The sequence below is a fragment of the Gigantopelta aegis genome, chromosome 12 (genome assembly GCF_016097555.1).
Source record: "Gigantopelta aegis isolate Gae_Host chromosome 12, Gae_host_genome, whole genome shotgun sequence".
In the NCBI taxonomy this organism is placed as follows: domain Eukaryota; kingdom Metazoa; phylum Mollusca; class Gastropoda; order Neomphalida; family Peltospiridae; genus Gigantopelta; species Gigantopelta aegis.
In genome coordinates this window covers 12,673,374-12,697,878 of record NC_054710.1, presented here as the reverse complement: position 1 = coordinate 12,697,878, position 24,505 = coordinate 12,673,374, and the positions used below count along the sequence as shown (strand labels likewise).

Genomic DNA, 24,505 nt, shown 5'->3' with positions numbered 1-24,505 from the left:
CTTTCAAATTTTGACAGAATAGTATCATTTCCTCTTAATTAAGAGAACATTTACAGAAAAACTATTGAGCGTTAAAGGCATACTGTCACAGATTTAAGGACCTTATTTCTCTAAAAATGGATAATGAATTAAAATTACATTAATTTTTGCAGACCAGATCTAGCTATTGCATACATCATGATGGAGTGAAATCCATGTCAACCCTCTCAGCAATGTTAGTTTTGAATTATGGACCATTGCCGTAATTCAATTATATTTACAAAATATCATTAATAAATGGAGTATGGTTGAATAAAGTACATTTAGGGACAAATAAAAATTAAAAAAAATTTCAGGTAATACTTTGCTAGGCCATGTAATATGTCAGTGGTCTGTGACAATATGCCTTTAAGTTATTGCCAATTTGTTCCAAATAAATCAGTAATGCCAAGCGATGACAATCGTCATAAGAAAGCCAACCAAGTATTTTACATTGTAGATTAACAGGGTCATTACAGATAAAGTCAGTAATGAGTTATAATTTACTGACTGACTGTTCCATACAGATTCATTAATGTTTAGAGATAACATTCCTCCAGATTCTACAGGAATTCCCAATTTTATCACCAAACCGAACACTGTCCTTTGATGACACATGCAGTGACAATAATCTTGTACTTTTCATGATCCTACAAAATTGTATGGATTTTTTTGTTCAATATTGTCATTTTATCTCAGAGTGCAAATTATTATTATTATTTTTTGTTTTAAATCCACATTTGGTAAGTGTTGGAATCATAAAATATAAGGGACACATCTTCCATTAATTGCTGTGTTATGCATTGAAAAGTGTTTGTATACTGTTGTTTTTATAATCACTGGTTTTTAAGCATTTCAGTGTATTTTTTTCTTTTTAGGTAAAGTTTCCAAGACGTTTCCTAAAGGTACCTTGTTATCGGTAGAAAAACAACCAGTTACTTCACGTAAGTTAACCGGGTCCTTATAAGGAGATTTTTTGCCCAGCAAACACAATTGCAAACGATGGATGGAATGTTTTATTTAACGATGCACTTAACCTTTAGACTACTGGATTAATTTTTAACAAAAACCACGTTGAGTGGGTACAAGTTTATAATTTTTACTCACATAATATTATATTCACTTCAATGTTTCATAAATACATGAAATAAAGTTCATATATGAATCGGTAAGTATTATTTTCGTGTCTTTTTTTGTAATTTTTTATTATTTTAGATCGGCTAATGGTGATTAAAATTAGACAAAAAATCGAAAAAGTTGCGTTTACTTACGGGCATTTGTGGCCAGCTGTCCAGTATTTATGTCAATTATTCCCAATAACAGTGGTTTTCTGACCAGAATTTTTTTTTAAACCCGAACTACAATTCATATTGCAATATTTGGTAATTTTCGTTGTTGGTAAAACGATCAAATTTATTATCAAATTAGCTGTTACAATCAGCTATTGATCCCTGAAAATTACTGCGACGTGCCGCCATTGTTGTCAAGAGAAAATACTTGCCGAAAACCACTTTTTGAACTCAAAATTTCAAGGTATTTTCAATTGAAAAAATCAAAACAAAAACCACCTTTTTTCTTTAATTATATTTCCGTTTCCGGTGAGTGTCGTGTGCAAAACGGCGGGAAATATGAATTGGGAAATGCACTGTATACAGTGTACAGTATATCGACTGACGTGACGTCGGGCGAGATATCTCGCCTGCAGTAGTCAGAAGGTTAACACAATTTAAATACGAACAAATAGGTTCTAGTAATATACAATAGTCATTTGCACCAAGTATTATTATTTCTTGAATTTCGAATTTTATACCGGCCTCAGTGGCATCGTGGTTAGGCCATCGGTCAACAGGCTCGTAGGTACTGGGTTCGGATCCCAGTCGAGGCATGGCATTTTTAATCCAGATACCGACTCCAAACCCTGAGTGAGTGCTCCGCAAGGCTCACTGGGTAGGTGTAAACCACTTGCACCGACCAGTGATCCATAACTGGTTCATCAAAGGCCATGGTTTGTGCTATCCTGCCTGTGGGAAGTGCAAATAAAAGATCCCTTGCTGCTAATCGGAAAGAGTAGCCCATGAAGTGGTGACAGCGGGTTTCCTCTCAAAATCTGTGTGGTCCTTAATCATATGTCTGACGCCATATAACCGTAAATAAAATGTGTTGAGTGCGTCATTAAATAAAACATTTCCTTCCTTCCTTATCAAATATTAGCTAATTTATCTAGTGTAATCAAAGTATGTGATACTTTCAGAATTTGATAACTTTGCAAATTAGATGTAAATTAATCGAGGTCACTGCACTATGTTTACTGACATTTAAGCAAACGTACTACGGTGACACACCAGAATTGACAGTCATCAGTGAAAACCATTTCGATAGTAACCTTACAGTGAAAGCTGTCTAGCATTCAGAAAACAAAAATAGTTGAGCACTAGTTTATTTTTATGTAATGATACCCAAAATGACGTCATTCAGGTTTCATGTCATTTTCATTCAAAAAAGACATTGTGTCACATATTTTTACATCATTTGAATATTTAGTATGCCGGACTGGAATTAAAGTTTACAAAAACATGTATTAATCTTGAGATTACAATGTATATGATAAAGAGATTATTACCTTCGTGTGTTTCTGTATCGTCAGTATCATACATGTATATTAGGAATAAAAATAATGTATTACGCTCGCCTAATACAATTTTTATTACTAATATATGATATTGACAATACCGAAACACACTACTAATAACCTCTATTTACACAATTTGTATATTTCATATACTTTGCCCAATTTCCCTTTTTTTTAGAATAATGTTTTTAAATGGTATTCAAGCTTCAGCACAAATATTACATTTTTCCAATTAAATATGGATAAAATGGGAAATGTATAGTTTAATAAAAATAGTAACTAAAACTATATTATCTAATCAGTGTGTTCAAGTAGTTATGTACATTAAACAAAACAATCTTTCAACTTTCGTTTGTTTACTCAGAGATAACATTCCTCCAGATTTTCCTGGAATTCTCGATTTTATCACAAAACTGAAAATTGTCCTTTGATGAAACAGTCACAGTAATCTTATACCTTTCATGACTCTACAAAATTTTATGGATTTTGTTTTCAATATTGTCATTTTATCTCTTGAGTGCAAATTAAGTAAGAAATCAGTAAATATAAGGGACACATCTTCCATTAATTGCTGTGTTATGCATTAAAAGGGTTTGTATGCTGTTGGTTTTAATGGTTTTAATCACTGTGTTTTTAATCAATTCAGTGTATCGTTCTTTTCAGGTAAATCATCCAAGAAGTCTTCTAAAGGTACCAAGTCATTAAGATAAAGCCAAACGGTTACTTCACGTAAATTAACAGGGTTGTTAATCCATGCCAGTGACATCACACTATTGTTCTAAGTGTAGATTATTTTTCAAGAGTCGCGTAATTAATACAATGCAGTTCGTGCATTCAAGTCAGGTATTTGAACCAAAAACAGACAGAACTTATACATTGAAAAGTATTGCTCTAAGTGGTGTCATTAAACAAAACAAACTTTTAACTTTTGCTTCCAGTTGAAAACCGTTCGCCTGATACGCAGTCGATGTGGGATCGATACCCATCGGTGGGCCCATTGGGTTATTTCTCATTCCAGCCAATACACCACAACTGGTATATCAAAGACTGTGATATGTGCTATCCTGTGTTTGGGATGATGCATATAAAAGATCCCTTGCTACTAATGGAAAAATGTAGCAGGTTTCCTCTCTAAGACGATATGTAAAAATTCCCAAATGTTTGACATCCAATAGCCGATGATTATATAATAAATCCATGTGTTTTATAGTCATATGTCATTAAACAAAAGAAACCTTAAAGAGACATACCCTAGTTTTTAAACACTAAGGCATATTTTGACTATTAGAGCCGTTTTTTGATAACTGAAATCATATTTTAATTAGATTTTATAGTTTGGATTACCCATTTCCGTACATTTGAAGTAGTTTTGATAATCCTGGTGTTTTTAATATCACAAAATGCATTTTTCATATTTTTAAAAACGCACGTACGTCTAAGAAGAACAGTTATGCAAAGAGTTTTAGTCTATTTTTTTAGGGTATTTCACCATTTCAAAGTCACAGACTCATGTTTCACTCAATTGTAAATTTATCCAAATGTGTTACAGGTTTGTAGCTTAACAAAACTTAGTGTTAATTTTCACGGGTTGAAACTAGGGTATGTCCCTTTAACTTTTGCTTCCAGCTAGTTTACAATTTGAGAATCCGAGTATGTTTACCACTTCATAAAATTAGTTTCTAGTCTTGGTGGTGTCATTAAACCAAACAAACTTTAACTAGGTTTTGGCCCCATGAGTGTTGTACGAGGAGCAGGTTCATTTAAGAGTTGGAATAATTGTTCATCCTGATGGATATGGTTATTAATCATGTTGCTACTGGTTGAAACGGCTTATTCCTTTTCTTTAAATGCGGTGGTGTTTATGAAGCGATTAAAAGTGTGTCTTGTTCATTTTAGATAAATCATCCAAGAAGTCTCATGAACCTGTGTTATCAGATGAAACCCAATCAGTTACTTCACGTAAGTTGAAATGGTCTTTATACAGAAGAACATCGAGCTAGGTTTGACTTGTTCAGTCAAGGGAGGGTCGTAGCCCAGTGGTAAAACACTCACTTGATGCACAGCCAGTCTGGGATCAATCCCCATCAGTAGGGCCCATTGGGCTATTTCTCGTTCAAGCCAGTGCATCATGACTGGTATATCAAAGGCCGTGGTATGTGCTATCCTCTCTATGGGATGGTGCATATAAAAGATCCCTTGCTGCTGATGGAAACATGCATGTAGTGGGTTTCATCTCTAAAGGGGGCAGGACGTAACCCAGTGGGAAACTATTCCCCTTAATGCGAAGTTGGTGTGGGATCGATCCCCATCTGTGGGCCCATTGGGCTATTTGTTGTTCCAGCCAATGCACCACAACTCGTATATCAAAGACTGGTATGTGCTGTCCTGACTTTGCAATGATGCATGTAAAAGATCCCTTGCTACTAAGGGAAAAATGTAGCGGGTTTCCTCTCTAAGGCTGTATGTCAAAATTACCAAATGTTTGACATGCAGTAGCTGGTGATTAATAAATCAATGTCCTGAAGTTGAGTTGTTAAAGAAAACAAACTAACTGTTCATGTCTAAAGACTCTATGTAAAAATTACCAAATGTTTGACATCCAATGATTAATAAATCAGTGTGCTCTAGTGGTGGTGTTAAACAAAATAAAACTTTTTGTTTTCATTTTAGGTAAATCATCCAAGAAGTCTCATGAACCTGTGTTATCAGATGAAACCCAATCAGTTACTTCTCGTAAGTTGAAATGGTCTTTATACAGAAGAACATCGAGCTAGGTTTGACTTGTTCAGTCAAGGGAGAGTCGTAGCCCAGTGGTAAAACACTCACTTGATGCACAGTCGAGGGCGGGTCGTAGCCCAGTGGTAAAACACTCACTTGACGCACAGTCGAGGGAGGGTCGTAGCCCAGTGGTAAAACACTCACTTGACGCACAGTCGAGGGAGGGTCGTAGCCCAGTGGTAAAACACTCACTTGACGCACAGTCGAGGGAGGGTCGTAGCCCAGTGGTAAAACACTCACTTGATGCTTAGAAATAGCCATGTGTTAGACACTGAATAGCAGGGGCTGGTTGTTCCAGCATTATTTAGCCTAACCAGTGGTTAACATACATTTTCAAAACCAAGGCCTGAATCAATTCAGATATTAACTACAGACATAATGTCGAAGCTTGGTTTAGAATAACCAAAGGAATCTACAGACATAATGTCGAAGCTTGGTTTAGAATAACCAAAGGAATCTACAGACATAATGTCGAAGCTTGGTTTAGAATAACCAAAGGAATCTACAGACATAAATGTCGAAGCTTGGTTTAGAACAACCAAAGGAATCTACAGACATAAATGTCGAAGCTTGGTTTAGAACAACCAAAGGAATCTACAGACATAAATGTCGAAGCTTGGTTTAGAATAACCAAAGGAATCTACAGACATAAATGTCGAAGCTTGGTTTAGAATAACCAAAGGAATCTACAGACATAAATGTCGAAGCTTGGTTTAGAACAACCAAAGGAATCTACAGACATAAATGTCGAAGCTTGGTTTAGAATAACCAAAGGAATCTACAGACATAAATGTCGAAGCTTGGTTTAGAATAACCAAAGGAATCTACAGACATAAATGTCGAAGCTTGGTTTAGAATAACCAAAGGAATCTACAGACATAAATGTCGAAGCTTGGTTTAGAATAACCAAAGGAATCTACAGACATAAATGTCGAAGCTTGGTTTAGAACAACCAAAGGAATCTACAGACATAAATGTCGAAGCTTGGTTTAGAATAACCAAAGGAATCTACAGACATAATGTCGAAGCTTGGTTTAGAATAACCAAAGGAATCTACAGACATAATGTTGAAGCATGGTTTAGAATAACCAAAGGAATCTACAGACATAATGTCGAAGCTTGGTTTAGAATAACCAAAGGAATCTACAGACATAATGTCGAAGCATGGTTTAGAATAACCAAAGGAATCCATAAATAATTAAGGATTGTCTGTTATTTTGTTCAGGTTCATCGGGGTATAAACAACAACAAAAAATCATCTGTAAACTAAATCGGTGAAGCTGTTCTCACATAAGTTTGGAGATGTTTTTTTGTTTTTTGTTCATACCCAGATGAACGTAAAATAAATAACAGAAAATTATAACTAAATTTGAATTATACTTGCTAATAATAACACCAAAAAGTCATACTTTATTTTGATTTATTTTTTGATCCGTAAACAATAATGCTTAATATAAGACAACTTGCCCATATAAAATGACGTCATCAGCTATTACATTCTCTGACATAATTATTTTGTTCATCAAGAATTGAACAAACTCCCGTTGCTACCTCTGGACCAATGGGATGACGTATATATTTAAATGAATGTAACGGAAATGTAATTATTCAAATCTAAAGTTATTTTGTATTTGTGCAAACATAATTAAAACGAAAATATTAGATTAACCCCAGGTTAATTTAATATGCTTTTGAACAGCTGGGCCCAGTAGTTTAACATATACTGATGACATGTTAAGGAAGGAAATGGTTTATTTAATGACGCACTCAAGACATTTTATTTACAGTTATATGGCATCAGACATATGGTTAAGGACCACACAGATATTGAGAGAGGAAACCCGCTGTCGCCACTCCATGGGCTACTCTTTCCAATTAACAGCAAGGGATCTTTTATATGCACCATCCCACAGACAGGATAGCACATACCACGGCCTTTGTTACACCAGTTGTGGAGCACTGGCTGGAACGAGAAATAAGCCCAATGGGCCCACCGACGGGAATCGATCTTAGATCGACCGCGCATCAAGCGAGCGCTTTAACCACTGGGCTACATCCCGCCTCTCAACTAATCCTTTCGTTTCCACTCCTTAATAGTGAGGATCGACACACACCCATCTGTTCTGTTGTTACAGATAAGTGAAAATGGTTCACTTACTCTTTTTTTTTTAAATATTGTTTAAAGGAATTTAAAGTGTGTTGTGTTCTTTTTAGTAAAATATTCTGAGAAGTCACGTGAACTAACATCAGAAGAAGAAGAAAACCCGCTATCGGGAGAAACTGTTGCTCCAAGTAAGTTAATGTACAGGGTCTTAATGTTTACAATAAAATAAACTTTACTTTAACTATAAATTAATCAATTGTCAGTGTTGAAAATTAACATGAAAACCATGTTTATTTATCAAATATGAAAAGAAAGTAAAATAAGTGAATGCACCTTTAAAGTTTTTATTTTATTTAACGATGCCACTAGACCACATTGATTTTTTATCTTATCATCGGCTATTGGATATCAAACATATGGTCATTCTGACAGGTTTTTTTAGAGGAAACTTGCTGTTGCCACATAGGCTACTCTTTTATGACAGGCAGCAAGGGATCTTTATTTCCACTTCCAACAGGCAAGATAGCACAAACCATAGCCTTTGTTGAACCAGTTATGGATCACTGGTCGGTACAAGTGGTTTACACCTACCCATTGAGCCTTACGGAGCACTCACTCAGGGTTTGGAGTCGGTATCTGGATTAAAAATCCCATGCCTCGACTGGGATCCGAACCCAGTACCTACCAGCCTGTAGACCGATGGCTTAACCACGACGCTACCAAGGCCGGTCTAATGTTTACACATTGGGGGTTTTGGTGTACTGACTGCTGGATTAATGTTTTGACAAAACCCACTTTGAGTGGGTAAAAATTTATAACTTTTACTCACATATTTTCACTTAAAATGTTTATAAATACCTAAAATAAAGTTTATATTTGAATTGGTAAGTATAATTTTTGTGGCTTTTTCTAATTTTTATGATATTTTAGATCAGTTAATGTTGATTAAAATTAGGCAAAAAAATTTGAAAAAGTTCTGTTCACTTCAGTATGTCCAGTATTTAGGTCCATTATATCCCCGATAAATGTTTTTGTGAAAAGATTTTTGTGTCAAAACGAACTACGATCATATCCCAATATTTTTAGATTTTTGTTCGTAAAAGGGTCAAATTGGTTGTCACAATCAGCTATCAATTCCTGAAAATGGCCACAAGGTTCCACCATCATTGTTAAGTGAAAACACTTGCCAAAAAATACTTTTTCAACTTAAAATTCCCAGGTATTTTCTGAAAGTTAAAAGATATCTCGCCTGCAGTAGTCCGAAAGTTAAAAGATATCTCACCTGCAGTAGTCCGAAAGTTAAAAGAAATCTCGCCTGCAGTAGTCCGAAAGTTAAAAGATATCTCGCCTGCAGTAGTCCGAAAGTTAAAAGATATCTCGCCTGCAGTAGTCTGAAAGATATCTCGCCTGCAGTAGTCCGAAAGTTAAAAGATACCTCGCCTGTAGTAGTCCGAAAGTTAAAAGATATCTCGCCTGCTGTAGTCTGAAAGATATCTCGCCTGCAGTAGTCCGAAAGTTAAAAGATGTCTTGCCTGCAGTAGTCCGAAAGTTAAAAGATATCTCGCCTGCAGTAGTCTGAAAGTTAAAAGATATCTCGCCTGCAGTAATCCGAAAGTTAAAAGATATCTCGCCTGCAGTAGTCTGAAAGTTAAAAGATATCTCGCCTGCAGTAGTCCGAAAGTTAAAAGATATCTAGCCTGTAGTAGTCCGAAAGTTAAAAGATATCTTGCCTACAGTAGTCCGAAAGTTAAAAGATATTGCGACTGCAGTAGTCCGAAAGTTAAAAGATATTGCGACTGCAGTAGTCTGAAAGTTAAAAGATATTGCGACTGCAGTAGTCCGAAAGTTAAAAGATATCTCGCCTGCAGTAGTCTGAAAGTTAAAAGATATTGCGACTGCAGTAGTCGGAAAGTTAAAAGATATTGCGACTGCAGTAGTCGGAAAGTTAAAAGATATTGTGACTGCAGTAGTCTGAAAGTGAAAAGTAGTCCGAAAAAGTTAAAAGATATTGTGACTGCAGTAGTCTGAAAGTGAAAAGGTATCTCGGCTGCAGTAGTCTGAAAGTTAACAGGTAGTTAATAGTAAGGGACACACATCCATTTATTCAGTTACTGCACATTGAATTGGTTCACTTGTTTTTTTAAATGCTCTGAATTGTTTAAAGCAGTTCAAATATGTCTCGTTCTCTTTAGTTAAATTTGACGAGAAGTCTCCTGAGGCTACATCATCAGAAGAAAGCCAATCAGTCACTTCACGTAAGTCAACAGGGTCTGCACAGTACAACCAGTGAGCTATACACATGTATGTTATTGACTGGGGTTTTTTCCAAATAAATAAATTAATGCTGCAGAGATGAAAATTCTAAAGATACCCTGCAGTTCTGTGCCCCGTTCCACGAAGCGATCTTAGCCCTAAGATTACCGTAGGCGCATAGCTACCCTATGCACTTAAGTTGATCTTAGGGCTAAGATTACCGTAGGCGCATAGCTACCCTATGCACTTAAGTTGATCTTAGCCCTAAGATTACCGTAGGTGCATAGCTACCCTATGCACTTAAGTTGATCTTAGGGCTAAGATCGCTTCGTGGAACGGGGCCCTGGATTTTTCTTTTCTTTCATTAATATGCGAGGAACACATTTCAAAGATTGTTGGATTGTTTTTGTTTTTTAATCGGGCATAGTGGAGCAGGGGGGTGGGGGGGCTGGGGGGTCTACCCCACCCCCCAATACTTTTGAATGAAACATACATGTATTATTGATAGTAAATCTTAAGACAGAGATGAATTTTACTTGTAGAATGCAGGAAAGTTGCATTTCAGGACATCTAGTTTTCTAAATTTTACGGGGGGAGCATACCCACGAATCCCCTAGAAACTTTGTTTTGCACCCTCGATCTCAGTCAGCACCCCTCCCCCTCCGCACCCCCCCACATATGTCTTACTTGCTTCCACCGTGCCTGCAAATGCTGTGTGGTTTAAATTAAAGCAATTCAATGTACGTCTTGTTCTTTTCAGATGCACACTCCAAGCAGTCGCCCTATTTTACATTACCAAAAGAAAAACATCTACGTAAGTTAATACAATTTATGGAGTAACTACGTAACTATAAGTTAGTGACTGTTCCACATGAAGTAATCGGTAATGTGGCATATTTCATTTCAACTTATTTCCATGCTTATACAGTGAAACTCCTGTAAACCGGACACCCTTGGGTCCAAGTAAAAAGTCTGGTTTTAAGAGGTATCCGGTTTAGAGAGGTTCTCTTTTGTACAGATATTTAAAAAGGGACAATGAAAAACGTCCAGTTTTAAGGAAATTCCGGTTTACTCGGGGTCCGGTTTTGAAAGGTTTTACTGTATTTAATTAAGGTTCAAGCACACTGTCCTGGGCACACATCTCAGCTATTTGGGCTGTCTGTGCAGGACAGTGGGTTAGTTGTTAGTTGGTTAGTGGTTAGTGAGAGAGAAGAGGGTGTAGTAGCCTTACCCATTGAGCCCTCAACTACTTGCTCTGGGTTGGAGCCGATACTGGGCTGTGAACCCTGTACCTACCTGCGCCACCGAGGCTGGTATGTGGCATAAGCAGGTTTTCTCTTTCTCTGTCTCGACCAAGCATTGAAGTAATCATATGTTAGACACTGAATAGTAGTAGTTTAAAATGTAATGATGTGTGTCATTAAAAAAACATATTCTTTTTGTTTCCGTTCATTAATAGTCAGGGACACACATCCATTTATTTTGTAGTTACACTTTGAAATGGTTCGATTTGTTTTTTAAAAATGCTTTATTGTTTAAACATGCAGTTCAGATATGTTTTGTCTTCTCTAGTTAAAGGGGGCGAGATGTAGTCCAGTGGTAAAGCGCTCGCTTGATGCGCAGTCGGTTTGGGATTGATCCCTGTCGGTGGGCCCATTGGGCTATTTCTGGCTCTAACCAATGCACCACAACTGGTACATCAAAGGCCGTGGTATGTGCTTACCTGTCTATGGGATGGTGCATATAAAAGATCCCTTGCTGCTAATTGAAAAGAGTAGCTCATGAAGTGGCGACAGCGGCTTTTCTAGCTCAATATATGTGTGGTCCTTAAGCACATGTCTGATGCCATATATCCATAAATAAAATGTGTTGAGTGCATTGTTAAATAAACCATTTCCTTCCTTCTTTAGTGAAATATGCTGCGAATTCTCGTGAATTACCTACATTATCAGAAGGAAGCGAATCAGTTACTTCACGTAAGTTGACAGGGTCTGTACAGTATGTGTCTGTCTGTGTGTGCACATGTCTGTATGTGTGTGTGTCTGTGTGTATGTGCGTGTGTCTGTGTGTGTGTGTGTGTGTGTGTGCGCGCACGTGTCTGTGCGCGCGTGTGTGTTTGTGTGTGTCTGTGTGTATGTGCGTGTGTGTGTCTGTGTGTGCGCGTGTCTGTGTGTTTGTGTGTGTCTGTCTGTGTGTGTGCCTGTGTGTCTGTGTGTGTGTGTGGGTTTTTTTTGTGTCTGTCTGTGTGTGTGTGTGTGTCTCTGTGTTTCTGTGTCTGTGTGTGTGTGTGTGTCTGTGTTTGTGTGTGTGTGTGTGCGTGCATGCATGTGTGTGTGTGTGTGCATACACATGTATATATATATATAGTATAATCTTGTTGGGCTGAACTCAGAAGGGTCGAATATACCGCAATGCTTGAACCAAAAACGAAGTTCCGCGTTACACTTACGTACACGTTGTTGACCTAATGGTTAGGTCGAACTATCCGATGGGTCGAACACTTTCTCGATTCACATAAAGTAATTAATGCTTAGAGATAAAAAAAAATTCTCCTGATTTTCTTTTAAATTCTGTATGGTACAGCTAATGGGGAAAATGTGGCAATGGGTTTCCTGGGGTTTTTTTATTAACAGAAGTAGTCTATGTGGCAGTGTTGGTTTTCTGTTTGCCTGTCCTGACCACCTTTGAAATAGCCATGTGTTGATTATCATCCTCTCTCAATATGGTCCTTAACCATATGTCTGATGCCATATAACCGTAAATACAATGTGTTGAGTGCGTCGTTTAATAAAACATTTCTTTGTTTCTTTCTGTTGTTACAAGTTGAAATGGTTTACTTGTCTCTTTAAAGGCATATTATCACAGACCACTGACCTATTTAATGGTCTAACAAAATATTACTTGAACAAAAATAATTTGATTTGTCCCTAAATGTACTTTATTCAACCATCTTCATAACCACCATACTCCATTTATTAATGCCATTTTGTAAAAATAATTGAATTATGGCAATGGTCCATAATTCAAAAACTAAAATTGCCGAGAGGGATGACATGGATTTCACTCCATCATGGTGATGCGATAGCTTGATTTGGTTTCCAACAATTAATGTAATTTTTATTTATTATCCATTTTTAGATAAATAAGGTCCTTAAATCTGTGACAGTATGCCTTTAAATACTCTGTTGTTTAAAGCAATTCAAAGTTTGTCTTGTTCTTTTTAGATAAACATTCTGAGAAGTCACTTGCACAAACATCTTCAGAAGAAAGCCATCCAGTCACTTCACGTAAGTTAACCGGGTCTGTACAGTATGACCACTGAGCTACAAGTTACAGACTTGGACAATATTGAACATAGTCTGGGTGCGCTAGTTTGAGGAAGGAAGAAAATATTTTATTTAACGACGCACTCAACACATTTTATTTACGGTTATATGGCGTCGGACATATGATTGAGGACCGCACACAGATATTGAGAGAGGAAACCGGCTGTCGCCACTTCATAGGCTACTCTTTTACGATTAGCAGCAAGGGATCTTTTATATGCACCATCCCACAGACATACATACCAGATACAGATAGTACATACCATGTCCTTTGTTACACCAGTTGTGGAGCACTGGTAGGAATGAGAAATAGCCCAGTGGGCCCACCGACGGGAATTGATCCTAGATCGATCGCGCATCAGGCGAGCGCTGTACCACTGGGCTACGTCCCGCCCCGCGCTAGTTTGAGATGCTTCGGTTGGAGAATCAAACGTAGTCAGTGGACCCAATGAGCTTTTCACATCCCAACCAGTGTCTCATGACAGGTATATCAAATGCCATGGTAAGTGTTGTCCTGTCTGTGGGGAAAGTGTATATATAAAAGATTCTTTGCTGCTAATGGGAAACGTTCCAGCCAGTGCTCCACAACTGGTGTAATAAAGGCCGTGGTATGTTATATCCTGTCTGTGGGATGGTGCATATAAAAGATCTCTTGCAGCTGATTGAAAAGAGTAGCCCATAGTGCCGACAGCAGGTTTCCTGTGTCTATATCTGTGTGGTCCTTAAACATATGTCTGACGCCATATAATCGTACATAAAATGTGTTGAGTGCGTCGTTAAATAAAACATTGCCTTCCTTGCTAATGGGAAAATGCATGTAGCGTGTTTTCTTTGAATTAAGACTACATGGCGGAAGTAACAAATGTGCCCTGTAGTGGTGTCGTTAAACAAAACGAAAACCTTCAACTTTCGTTTGCTCCATATAAATTAATCAGTGAAATTTTGAATGTTAATTAGAATAAATTTTCTAAAAACTGTTCCTGACCTGCTTTTGATGAAATAAGATCACAAGTATGTCCATACTTTTTAAAACCCTACAAACTTTTGTTCAATGTCATTATCTCATTATATCTCTAAATTCTAAAAATGCCTACCTTGGTTAAGGGCAGGAATTATTAATTCTTGGTAACATTTATAGAGTTTACTTTAATTTTTCAAGAGAGCGGGACGTAGCCCAGTGGTAAAGCACTCGCTTGATGTGCGGTCGGTTTAGGATCGATCCCCGTCGGTAGCCCCATTGGGCTATTTCTCGTTCTAGCCAGTGCTCCACAACTGGTGTAACAAAGGCTGTGGTATGTACTGTCCTGTCTGTGGGATGGAGTGGCGACAGCAGGTTTCCTCTCTCAATATCTGTGTTGTCCTTAACCATATGTCCGACGTGTTGAGTGCGTCATTAAATAAAACATTTCCTTCCTCAATTTTTCAATTGCTGTGTAGTTGAAAACTATTCAGCCTGTCTTACTCTTTTCAGCTGGATACTCTGAGGAACGTCCTGAAACTGTGTTACAAGGAGAAAACACTATCACTCCACGTAAGTTAACCTTTAGACTGCTGAATTAATTTTTGACAAAAACCATGTTCATGGGCGTACATGGGTTCGACCAAACACCACCCACCCCCACCCAAAATCGCTTTTTTTATAATTTAATATATCTGACATTGATATCTGACATTATTATATTTACTCAACATAGAAATATATGCCCAATATCTCTGCAATCTATTTTGGAACCCCCCTTTTCAAAATCCTATGTATTGGAACTCCCCTTTTCAAAATCCTATGTACGCCCATGATGTTGAGTGTGTACAAGTTAATAATTTTTATTCACATACATTCACTTAAAGGTTTTATAAATATATAAAATAAAGTTGATATCTGAATCGGTAAGTAGTTTCAAATTTTAGTAATATTTTAGATCAGTTAATGTTGATTAAAATTAGGCAAAGAATCACATTTACTTACGGGCATTTGTGGCCAGCTGTCCAGTATTACATGTATGTTCATTATTCTCAATAACTGGTTTTCTGACCAGAGATTTTTTTTTTAAAACGAACTATGATTCATATCTCAATATTTGGTGATTTTCTTTGTTGGTAAAATGATGAAATTTATTATCAAGTCAGCTATCGATCCCTGAAAATGACCTTGACATGCCGCCATTGTTGTCAAGCAAAAATACTTGCCGAAAACCACTTTTTCAACTCAAAATTCCAAGGCATTTTACAGTGAAAAATCTAAATTTAAAGACACAGGAAGCTAAGTTGTCTTTTGTTTCCTGTTACTAAATTGTTTCCGGTGAGTGTCGTGTGCAAAAACGGCGGGAAATATGAATTGGGGAATGCACTGTATACGGTGTACAGTATGTCGACTGGTATGACGTCGGCCGAGATATCTCGCCTGTCAGAAGGTTAACCAGACATTTATAAACTGAATGTGATAATTTTTGACATTCATATAAACTGCCACAGAACCACTTTACACACACTGTATGAACGGTCTAGCGCGATGTATCATGAAGCCATTCATACATAGGTTTGTAAAGGGATTCTGTGATTCAAACTTCCACGAATGTCAAAAATTATCATTCTGGCATGGATAGACATAAGAGACAAGCACCTGTCGTGGTTGGAGAAACAAGGACTGGGATCTGGAGGTGGATAGCAAAATAAGTTGAAAGATAAGAGGAGTTGCCAGATCGGGAAGAAATGAGATGGAATTCAAAGGAGTAAAGGAAAATGTGACGAAAATACAAAAACAATTTCTTTCTTTTTTTATCATGCTTTTGAAAAAAAATAAAAAAATGATCATGTTAAATTTTTATAATTCCAAGTGAACAATAATTTCAGTAATATAAAATACTATGAAATAGCAATTGAACTCTTCTTTTTTCGGGAAATTAATACACAGAATAAAGGGAATTTTATTCTGTGATTAGACTTTGTCCGTCAGTAGCCGAATGAGGAAATTCTTACATTCTTTCACACGATTTTAAACAATAAATAACATATTTTTACTGATTCAACATCAATTACAAATGTAAACAGTCATTTCATTAAGTTGAAATAAAGAAAAAAGTTAAAACAATCTACTTTGTTTTTTAAGCATTGTCGAAGATACATGTACAGTGCAGAATTGAAATTCATGCAGTTATGAATGTTAATTTTTTAAGCCACATGGTCTATTTTGGACCAATTAAAGCATTTATTACAAAAGAGTATTTACAGATTAGAAGTATTTACAGATTAACCATTTAGCTATGTTACAGAGTTTGTTTAATTCTTACATGTCCTTTGATGAAACAGTCAAAGTGACCTCCTACTTTACAAGACTTTACAGGTCGGTCTGGGATCGATCCCCATCGGTGGGCCCATTGGGCTATTTCTCATTCCAGCCAGTGCACCAGGACTGGTATATCAAAGACTGTGGTATGTGCTACCCTGTCTGGGATGGTGCATATAAAAGATCCCTTGCTGCTAATCGAAATCGAAAAGAGTAGCCCATGAAGTGGTGACAACGGGTTTCCTCTCTCAATATCTGTGTGGTCCGTAACCATATATTTGACGCCATATAACTAAATAAAATGTGTTGAGTGCATCGTTAAATAAAAGATTTCCTTCCTTCCGTTTAGCCATTAAGTAATGCAAAATTTGGCTTTTTTTTTTCTTTTTTTTCTCTCTATCCACCTTCAGTTGTTTGACGTCTCAACCAGTGCCCAACGTATGTGCTTTCCTGTCTGTGGAACTATGCATATAAAAGATCCCTTGCTGCTCTTTGGTGTCATTAAACAAAATAAATGCTTTTTAACTTTGATCATTTGGACCCATGTTCTGATTGGTTTTTATCTCCAGTCAAAATAGGTGCCTGGTTTATTAAAGACGATGGTATGTGCTGTTCTGTCTGTGAGAAAGTGCTTAGAAACGATCCCATGCTGTTAAGGGAAACAATTCTGTTTCCTCTGACTGTCACAATAACAAAGTAGCAAATGATTCATAGTGGTTTTAAACTAAACAAAGTTTTAACTTTTCAAAACCCTGCAAAGTTTTGTAAATTATTTTTGGTTCTCTTTGTTGTTGTTGGGGTTTTTTGTGGAGTTTTCTTTCTGTTTTGGCGGTTGGGGGTAATTTTTTTTTTTTTATTGCTATGTTTGTTAAAATCAATGCAATGTGTTGACTTTTTCTCTTTAGCCGCCCATTCTCGGAAATCTAGTGTCCCTACAGAACCAAAGGACACTTCAGTTGCCCAAGGTAAGTTAACAGAAGATTAATGCTGGTGCTACACCAAACACCCAAGGGGTGGGACGTAGCCTAGTGGTAAGCCGCTCGCTTGATGTGCAGTCGGTCTGGGATCGATCCCTGTCGGTGGGCCCATTGGGCTAGTGCACCAGGATTAGCTGGTATATCAAAGGCCTGTCTATGGGATGGTGCATATAAAAGATCCCTTGCTGCTAATCGAAAAGAGTAGCCCATGAAGTGGCGACAGCGGGTTTTCTCCCTCAATATCTGTGTGGTCCTTAACCGTATGTCCGACGCCATATAACTGTAAATATAATGTGTTGAGTGCGTCGTTAAATAAAACATTTCCTTCCTTCCGTTTAGCCATTAAGTAATGCAAAATTTGGTTCTTTTTTTTTCCTCTCTCTCTATCCACCTTGAGTTATTTCACGTCTCAACCAGTGCCCCACGTATGTGCTTTCCTGTCTGTGGAACTATGCATATAAAAGATCCCTTGCTGCTCTTTGGTGTCATTAAACAGTCAAAACAGGTGCCTGGTTTATTAAAAACGATGGTATGTGCTGTTCTGTGAGAAAGTGCTTAGAAACGATCCCATGCTGTTATGGGAAAAAATTCTGTTTCCTCCGACTGTCACAACAACAAAGTACTAGCAAATGATTCATAGTGGTGTTAAACTAAACAAACTTTTAACTGTTCAAAACCCAGCAAAGTTTTGTAAATTATTTTTGGTTCTCTTTGTTGTTGTTGGGGTTTTTTTGTGGGGGTTTTCTTTCTTTTTTTGGGGGGTGGGGGTAATTATTTTTTTTTAATTGCAACAAATGTATGTTTGTTAAAATCAATTCAATGTGTGACTTTTTCTCTTTAGCCGCCCATTCTCGGAAATCTAGTGTCCCTACAGAACCAAAAGACACTTCAGTTGCCCACGGTAAGTTAACAGAAGACTAATGTTGGTGCTACACCAAACACCCAAGGGGCGGGACGTAGCCTAGTGGTAAGCCACTCGCTTGATGCGCGGTCAGTCTGGGATCGATCCTCGTCGGTGGGCCCATTGGGCTATTTCTCATTCCAGCCAGTGTTCCAGGATTAGCTGGTATATCAAAGGCCTGTCTGTGGGATGGTGCATATAAAAGATCCCTTGCTGCTAATCGAAAAGAGTAGCCCATGAAGTGGCGACAGCGGGGTTTCTCCCTCAATATCTGTGTGGTCCTTAACCATATATCTGACGCCATATAACTGTAAATAAAATGTGTTGAGTGCGTCGTTAAATAGCACATTTCCTCCTTCTTTTTTGCAATTAAGTAATGCAAAATTTTGCTCTTTTTTTTCCTTCTGTATCCACCTTGAGTTGTTTGACGTCTCAACCAGTGCCCCACGTATGTGCTTTCCTGTCTGTGGAACTATGCATATAAAAGATCCCTTGCTGCTCTTTGGTGTCATTAAACGAAATAAATGTTTTTTAACTTTGATCATTTGGACCCATTTTCTTATTGTTTTTTTTTTCTCCAGTCAAAACATGTGCCTGGTTTATTAAAGACGATGGTATGTGCTGTTCTGTCTGTGAGAAAGTGCTTAGAAACAATCCCATGCTGTTAAGGGAAAAACTTCTGTTTCCTCTGACTGTCACAACAACAAAGTAGCAAATGATTCATAGTGGTGTTAAACTAAACAAAGTTTTAACTTTTCAAAACCCGGCAAAGTTTTGTAAATTATTTTTGGTTCTCTTTGTTGTTGTTGGGGTTTTTTGTGTGGGTTTTTCTTTCTTTTTTGGGGGGTGGGGGTAATATATTTTTTTTAATTGCTATGTTTGTTAAAATCAATGCAAGGTGTGACTTTTTCTCTTTAGCCACCCATTCTAGGAAATCTAGTGTCCCTACAGAACCAAAAGACACTTCAGTTGCCCAAGGTAAGTTAACAGAAGACTAATGCTGGTGCTACACCAAACACCCAAGGGGTGGGACGTAGCCCAGTGGTAAGCCACTCGCTTGATGTGCGGTCGGTCTGGGATCGATCCCTGTCGGTGGGCCCATTGGGCTATTTCTCATTCCAGCCAGTGCACCAAGACTGGTATATCAAAGGCCTGTCTGTGTGATGGTGCATATAAAAGATCCCTTGCTGCTCATTGAAAAGAGTAGTCCATGAAATGGCGACAACGGGTTTTCTCTCTCAATATCTGTATGGTCCTTAACCATATGTCCGACGCCATATAACTGTAAATATAATGTGTTGAGTGCGTCGTTAAATAAAACATTTCCTTCCTTCCGTTTAGCCATTAAGTAATGCAAAATTTGGATCGTTTTTTTTTTTCTTTCTGTATCCGCCTTGAGTTATTTCACGTCTCAACCAGTGCCCCACGTATGTGCTTTCCTGTCTGTGGAACTATGCATATAAAAGATCCCTAGCTGCTCTTTGGTGTCATTAAACAGTCAAAACAGGTGCCTGGTTTATTAAAGACGATGGCATGTGCTGTTCTGTCTGTGAGAAAGTGCTTAGAAAAGATCCCATACTGTTACGGGAAAACATTCTGTTTCCTCTGACTGTCACAACAACAAAGTAGCAAATGATTCATAGTGGTGTTAAACTAAACAAACTTTTAACTGTTCAAAACCCAGCAAAGTTTTGTAAATTATTTTTGGTTCTCTTTGTTGTTGTTGTGGGTTTTTTTTAGGGGGTGGGGGTAATTTTTTTTTTTTAATTGCAACAAATGTATGTTTGTTAAAATCAATTCAATGTGTGACTTTTTCTCTTTAGCCGCCCATTCTCGGAAATCTAGTGTCCCTACAGAACCAAAAGACACTTCAGTTGCCCACGGTAAGTTAACAGAAGACTAATGTTGGTGCTACACCAAACACCCAAGGGGCGGGACGTAGCCCAGTGGTAAGCCACTCGCTTGATGCGCGGTCGGTCTGGGATCGATCTCCGTCGGTGGTCCCATTGGGCTATTTCTCATTCCAGCCAGTGTTCCAGGACTGGTATATCAAAGGCCTGTCTGTGCGATGGTGCATATAAAAGATCCCTTGCTGCTAATTGAAAAGAGTAGTCCATGAAATGGCGACAGCAGGTTTTCTCCCTCAATATTCGTGTGGTCCTTAACTATATATCTGACGCCATATAACTAAATACAATGTGTTGAGTGCGTCGTTAAATAGCACATTTCCTTCCTTCCGTTTAGCCATTAAGTAATGCAAAATTTGGCTCTTTTTGTTTTCTTTCTGTATCCACCTTGAGTTGTTTCACGTCTCAACCAGTGCCCCACGTATGTGCTTTCCTGTCTGTGTAACTATGCATATAAAAGATCTCTTGCTGCTCTTTGGTGTCATTAAACAAAATAAATGTTTTTTAACTTTGATCATTTGGACCCATTTTCTGATTGTTTTTTTTCCTCCAGTCAAAACAGGTGCCTGGTTTATTAAAGACGATGGTATGTGCTGTTCTGTCTGTGAGAAAGTGCTTAGAAAAGATCCCATGCTGTTAAGGGAAAAACTTCTGTTTCCTCTGACTGTCACAACATCAAAGTAGCAAATGATTCATAGTGGTGTTAAACTAAACAAAGTTTTAACTTTTCAAAACCCTGCAAATTTTTGTAAATTATTTTTGGTTCTCTTTGTTGTTGTTGGTTTTTTGTGTGGGTTTTTCTTTCTTTTTTGGGAGGGTGGGGGTAATTTTATTTATTTATTTGCTATGTTTGTTAAATTAATGCAATGTGTGACTTTTTCTCTTTAGCCGCCCATTCTCGGAAGTCTAGTGTCCCTACAGAACCAAAGGACACTTCAGTTGCCCAAGGTAAGTTAACAGAAGACTAATGCTAGTGCTACACCAAACACCCAAGGGGCGAGATGTAGCCTAGTGGTAAGCCGCTCGCTTGATGCGCGGTCGGTCTGGGATTGATCCCCATCAGTGGGCCCATTGGGCTATTTCTCATTCCAGCCAGTGCACCAGGACTGGTATATCAAAGACTGTGGTATGTGCTACCCTGTCTGTGGGATAGTGCATATAAAAGATCCCTTGCTGCTAATCGAAAAGAGTAACCCATGAAGTGGCGACAGCGGGTTTCCTCTCTCAATATCTGTGTGGTCCGTAACCATATATTTGACGCCATATAACTAAATAACGTGTTGAGTGCATCGTTAAATAAAAGATTTCCTTCCTTCCGTTTAGCCATTAAGTAATGCAAAATTTGGCTTTTTTTGTTTTTTCCTCTCTATCCACCTTGAGTTGTTCGACGTCTTGACCAGTGCCCAACGTATGTGCTTTCCTGTCTGTGGGACTATGCATATAAGGGTGTATACTACCAAATCAAATCCCATAGACGACAGTAGTAACATATGTGGCTAAAACTCCTACCTGCAACGTATCAGCCGACATAAACGCCACAGATATAAATACTACCACCCCTTACACTTAAAGTGAATCAGAAAAAAATGGGGGTCAAGCTGCTCGTTTCTGAGATAACGGGTAGCGTCTATGACTACCCTAGTTTCGCACAAAATTCAAGTACTTTTTTTTACAGGTATCCCATACATGTTTCAAGCACAAGGCTACTTGACACATTGGTACTAGATGAAATAAAATTGCAATTTTTTTTTACCCAGATGAAACTATTATTTTTTACAACCAACACACTCACATTTATAACCAATCACAGGACTTGTGGTGTTCACTTCTCTATCAAAAGTTGGGTGCACCTCGAACTTTGACCCAGCTGGAAGTTATTTGGTTTAGTACTACCATAAAAGATCCCTTGCTGCTCTTTGGTGTCATTAAACAAAATAAATGTTTTTTAACTTTGATCATTTGGACCCATTTTCTCATTGGTTTTTTCCTCCAGTCAAAACAGGTGCCTGGTTTATTAAAGATGATGGTATGTGCTGTTCTGCCTGTGAGAAAGTGCTTAGAAAAGATCCCATGCTGTTAAGGGAAACATTTATGTTTCCTCTGACTGTCACAACAACAAAGTAGCAAATGATTCATAGTGGTGTTAAACTAAACAAAGTTTTAACTTTTCAAAACCCTGCAAAGTTTTGTAAGTTATTTTTGGTTCTCTTTGTTGTTGGGTTTTTTTGTTGGGTTTTCTTTCTTTTTTGGGAGGGTGGGGGTAATTTTTATTTTTTTTATTGCTATGTTTGTTAAAATCAATGCAATGTGTTGACTTTTTCTCTTTAGCTGCCCATTCTCGGAAATCTAGTGTCCCTACAGAACCAAAGGACACTTCAGTTGCCCACGGTAAGTTAACAGAAGACTAATGCTGGTGCTACACCAAACACCCAAGGGGTGGGACGTAGCCCAGTGGTAAGCCACTCGCTTGATGTGCAGTCGGTCTGGGATCGATCCCTGTCGGTGGGCCCATTGGGCTATTTCTCATTCCAGCCAGTGCACCAGGACTGGTATATCAAAGACTGTGGTATGTGCTACCCTGTCTGTGGGATGGTGCATATAAAAGATCCCTTGCTGCTAATTGAAAAGAGTAGTCCATGAAATGGCGACAGCGGGTTTTCTCTCTCAATATCTGTGTGGTCCTTAACCATATGTCCGACGCCATATAACTTTAAATAAAATGTGTTGAGTATGTCGTTAAATAAAACATTTCCTTCCTTCCGTTTAGCCATTAAGTAATGCAAAATTTGGCTCTGGTTTTTTTTCTCTCTCTATCCACCTTGAGTTGTTTCACGTCTCAACCAGTGCCCCACGTATGTGCTTTCCTCTCTGTGGAACTATGCATATAAAAGATCCCTTGCTGCTCTTTGGTGTCATTAAACAAAATAAATGTTTTTTAACTTTGATCATTTGGACCCATTTTCTGATTGGTTTTTCCTCCAGTCAAAACAGGTGCCTGGTTTATTAAAGACGATGGTATGTGATGTTCTGTCTGTGAGAAAGTTAAATTATTTTTAGTTTAGTTATTTTTGGGGGTGGGGGTAATTGTGTTTTTTAATTGCTATGTACAGTACGGTATTTACATACTCACATGCCACTAGAGCTTCGAGCAATTGCTATGTTGTTAAAACCAATTAAATGTGTGACTTTTTCTCTTTAGCCGCCCATTCTCGGAAATCTAGTGTCCCTATAGAACCGAAAGACACTTCAGATGCCCAAGGTAAGTTAACAGAAGACTAATGTTGGTGCTACACCAAACACCCAAAGCACATTGATACGCTTGAATACGGTTACTTCCAGTTGTTGCTACACCAGATTCGGTTACGAAGCGCTCTGAACCCATTCATGTTCAGTTCAGTGCTATTTATGACATCACATCATACAAAAGCGATGCAAGCCAATCACATCCTCCATTTTGCAAGTTACTATTGTACTTTAATAGTAGAGGAAAAGTGAATGAAGTTCTATGGAAACAAAAAACACAGGTAAAAATTACCTGACATCGTATTAAAGCAACAAAATCCTCCTGTTGTATGAGAACCGTATTTGGCGTAGCACGTTCCAGAAGCACTTTGATGCGCTTTCGCGGCTGGTGTATCAACGGCGCCATGATCAACTTCCAGTTCTATTCACTTCCAATTCATAGTGCATCGACGCACATTGGTGAACCCGTATTTGGTGTAGCACCAACATTAGATAATAACAGAACGTCTGTATGTTACAATATATTTTGATTTAATTAAAGATGCATTGAATTAATTCTCCAAGTTGCAAGTGTCAAATTTCTCTATTTTTAGATGTACATGTATTTGTGACAGATATAACTACAAATCAATCAATCCACACATAATATTGGGTTGTAATAATTAGTTTATATATAAAAAAAAATTCCATTGTTTTGCTACATTGTAGCAAATTAAGTGCTGTTTGTTTTTGTTGTGTTTTTCATATAGGTCTTGTTTAAAACAATATAATGTGAGTGTTCTCTTTAGAAACATATTCTGAGGTTTATGCATTCAGAGAAGCCCCAACATTTACTCCACATAAATTAATAAAGCATTTACTTAACAACCAGAGACTTATCCAGACACTGCAGGAATTTTAATGGGGGGGGGGGTCTAGATTTTGGTGACCAAAGTTTACAGAGGGTGGGGATGGTTCAAGTCATGCTCCCCTGGCAAATATACTGAGAAAAAAGAAAATTTGCTTGAGCATGGAGAGGTTTCAACCCCTGATAACACCCCCCCTCACCCTCCCGCTCCCCCCCCCCACACACACACACACGTGCCTGTT

At 37.9% G+C, this 24,505-nt stretch overlaps 1 protein-coding gene across 1 annotated transcript in view; it reads left to right on the top strand.

Annotated features, from left to right (window-relative positions):
• Window positions 1-24,505, top strand: part of LOC121385832 (proteoglycan 4-like) — a 94,484-nt gene that overhangs the window by 49,737 nt on the left and 20,242 nt on the right. The window contains exons 24-40 of the mRNA XM_041516620.1: window positions 897-962; window positions 3,311-3,337; window positions 4,544-4,606; window positions 5,318-5,380; window positions 7,640-7,717; window positions 9,722-9,784; window positions 10,543-10,596; window positions 11,693-11,758; window positions 13,007-13,069; window positions 14,580-14,639; window positions 17,294-17,353; window positions 18,207-18,266; window positions 19,185-19,244; window positions 20,090-20,149; window positions 21,062-21,121; window positions 22,502-22,561; window positions 23,373-23,432. Of these exons, the coding sequence (XP_041372554.1) occupies window positions 897-962; window positions 3,311-3,337; window positions 4,544-4,606; window positions 5,318-5,380; window positions 7,640-7,717; window positions 9,722-9,784; window positions 10,543-10,596; window positions 11,693-11,758; window positions 13,007-13,069; window positions 14,580-14,639; window positions 17,294-17,353; window positions 18,207-18,266; window positions 19,185-19,244; window positions 20,090-20,149; window positions 21,062-21,121; window positions 22,502-22,561; window positions 23,373-23,432 (1,023 nt within the window). The remainder of the gene's footprint in view (window positions 1-896; window positions 963-3,310; window positions 3,338-4,543; window positions 4,607-5,317; window positions 5,381-7,639; window positions 7,718-9,721; window positions 9,785-10,542; window positions 10,597-11,692; window positions 11,759-13,006; window positions 13,070-14,579; window positions 14,640-17,293; window positions 17,354-18,206; window positions 18,267-19,184; window positions 19,245-20,089; window positions 20,150-21,061; window positions 21,122-22,501; window positions 22,562-23,372; window positions 23,433-24,505) is intronic.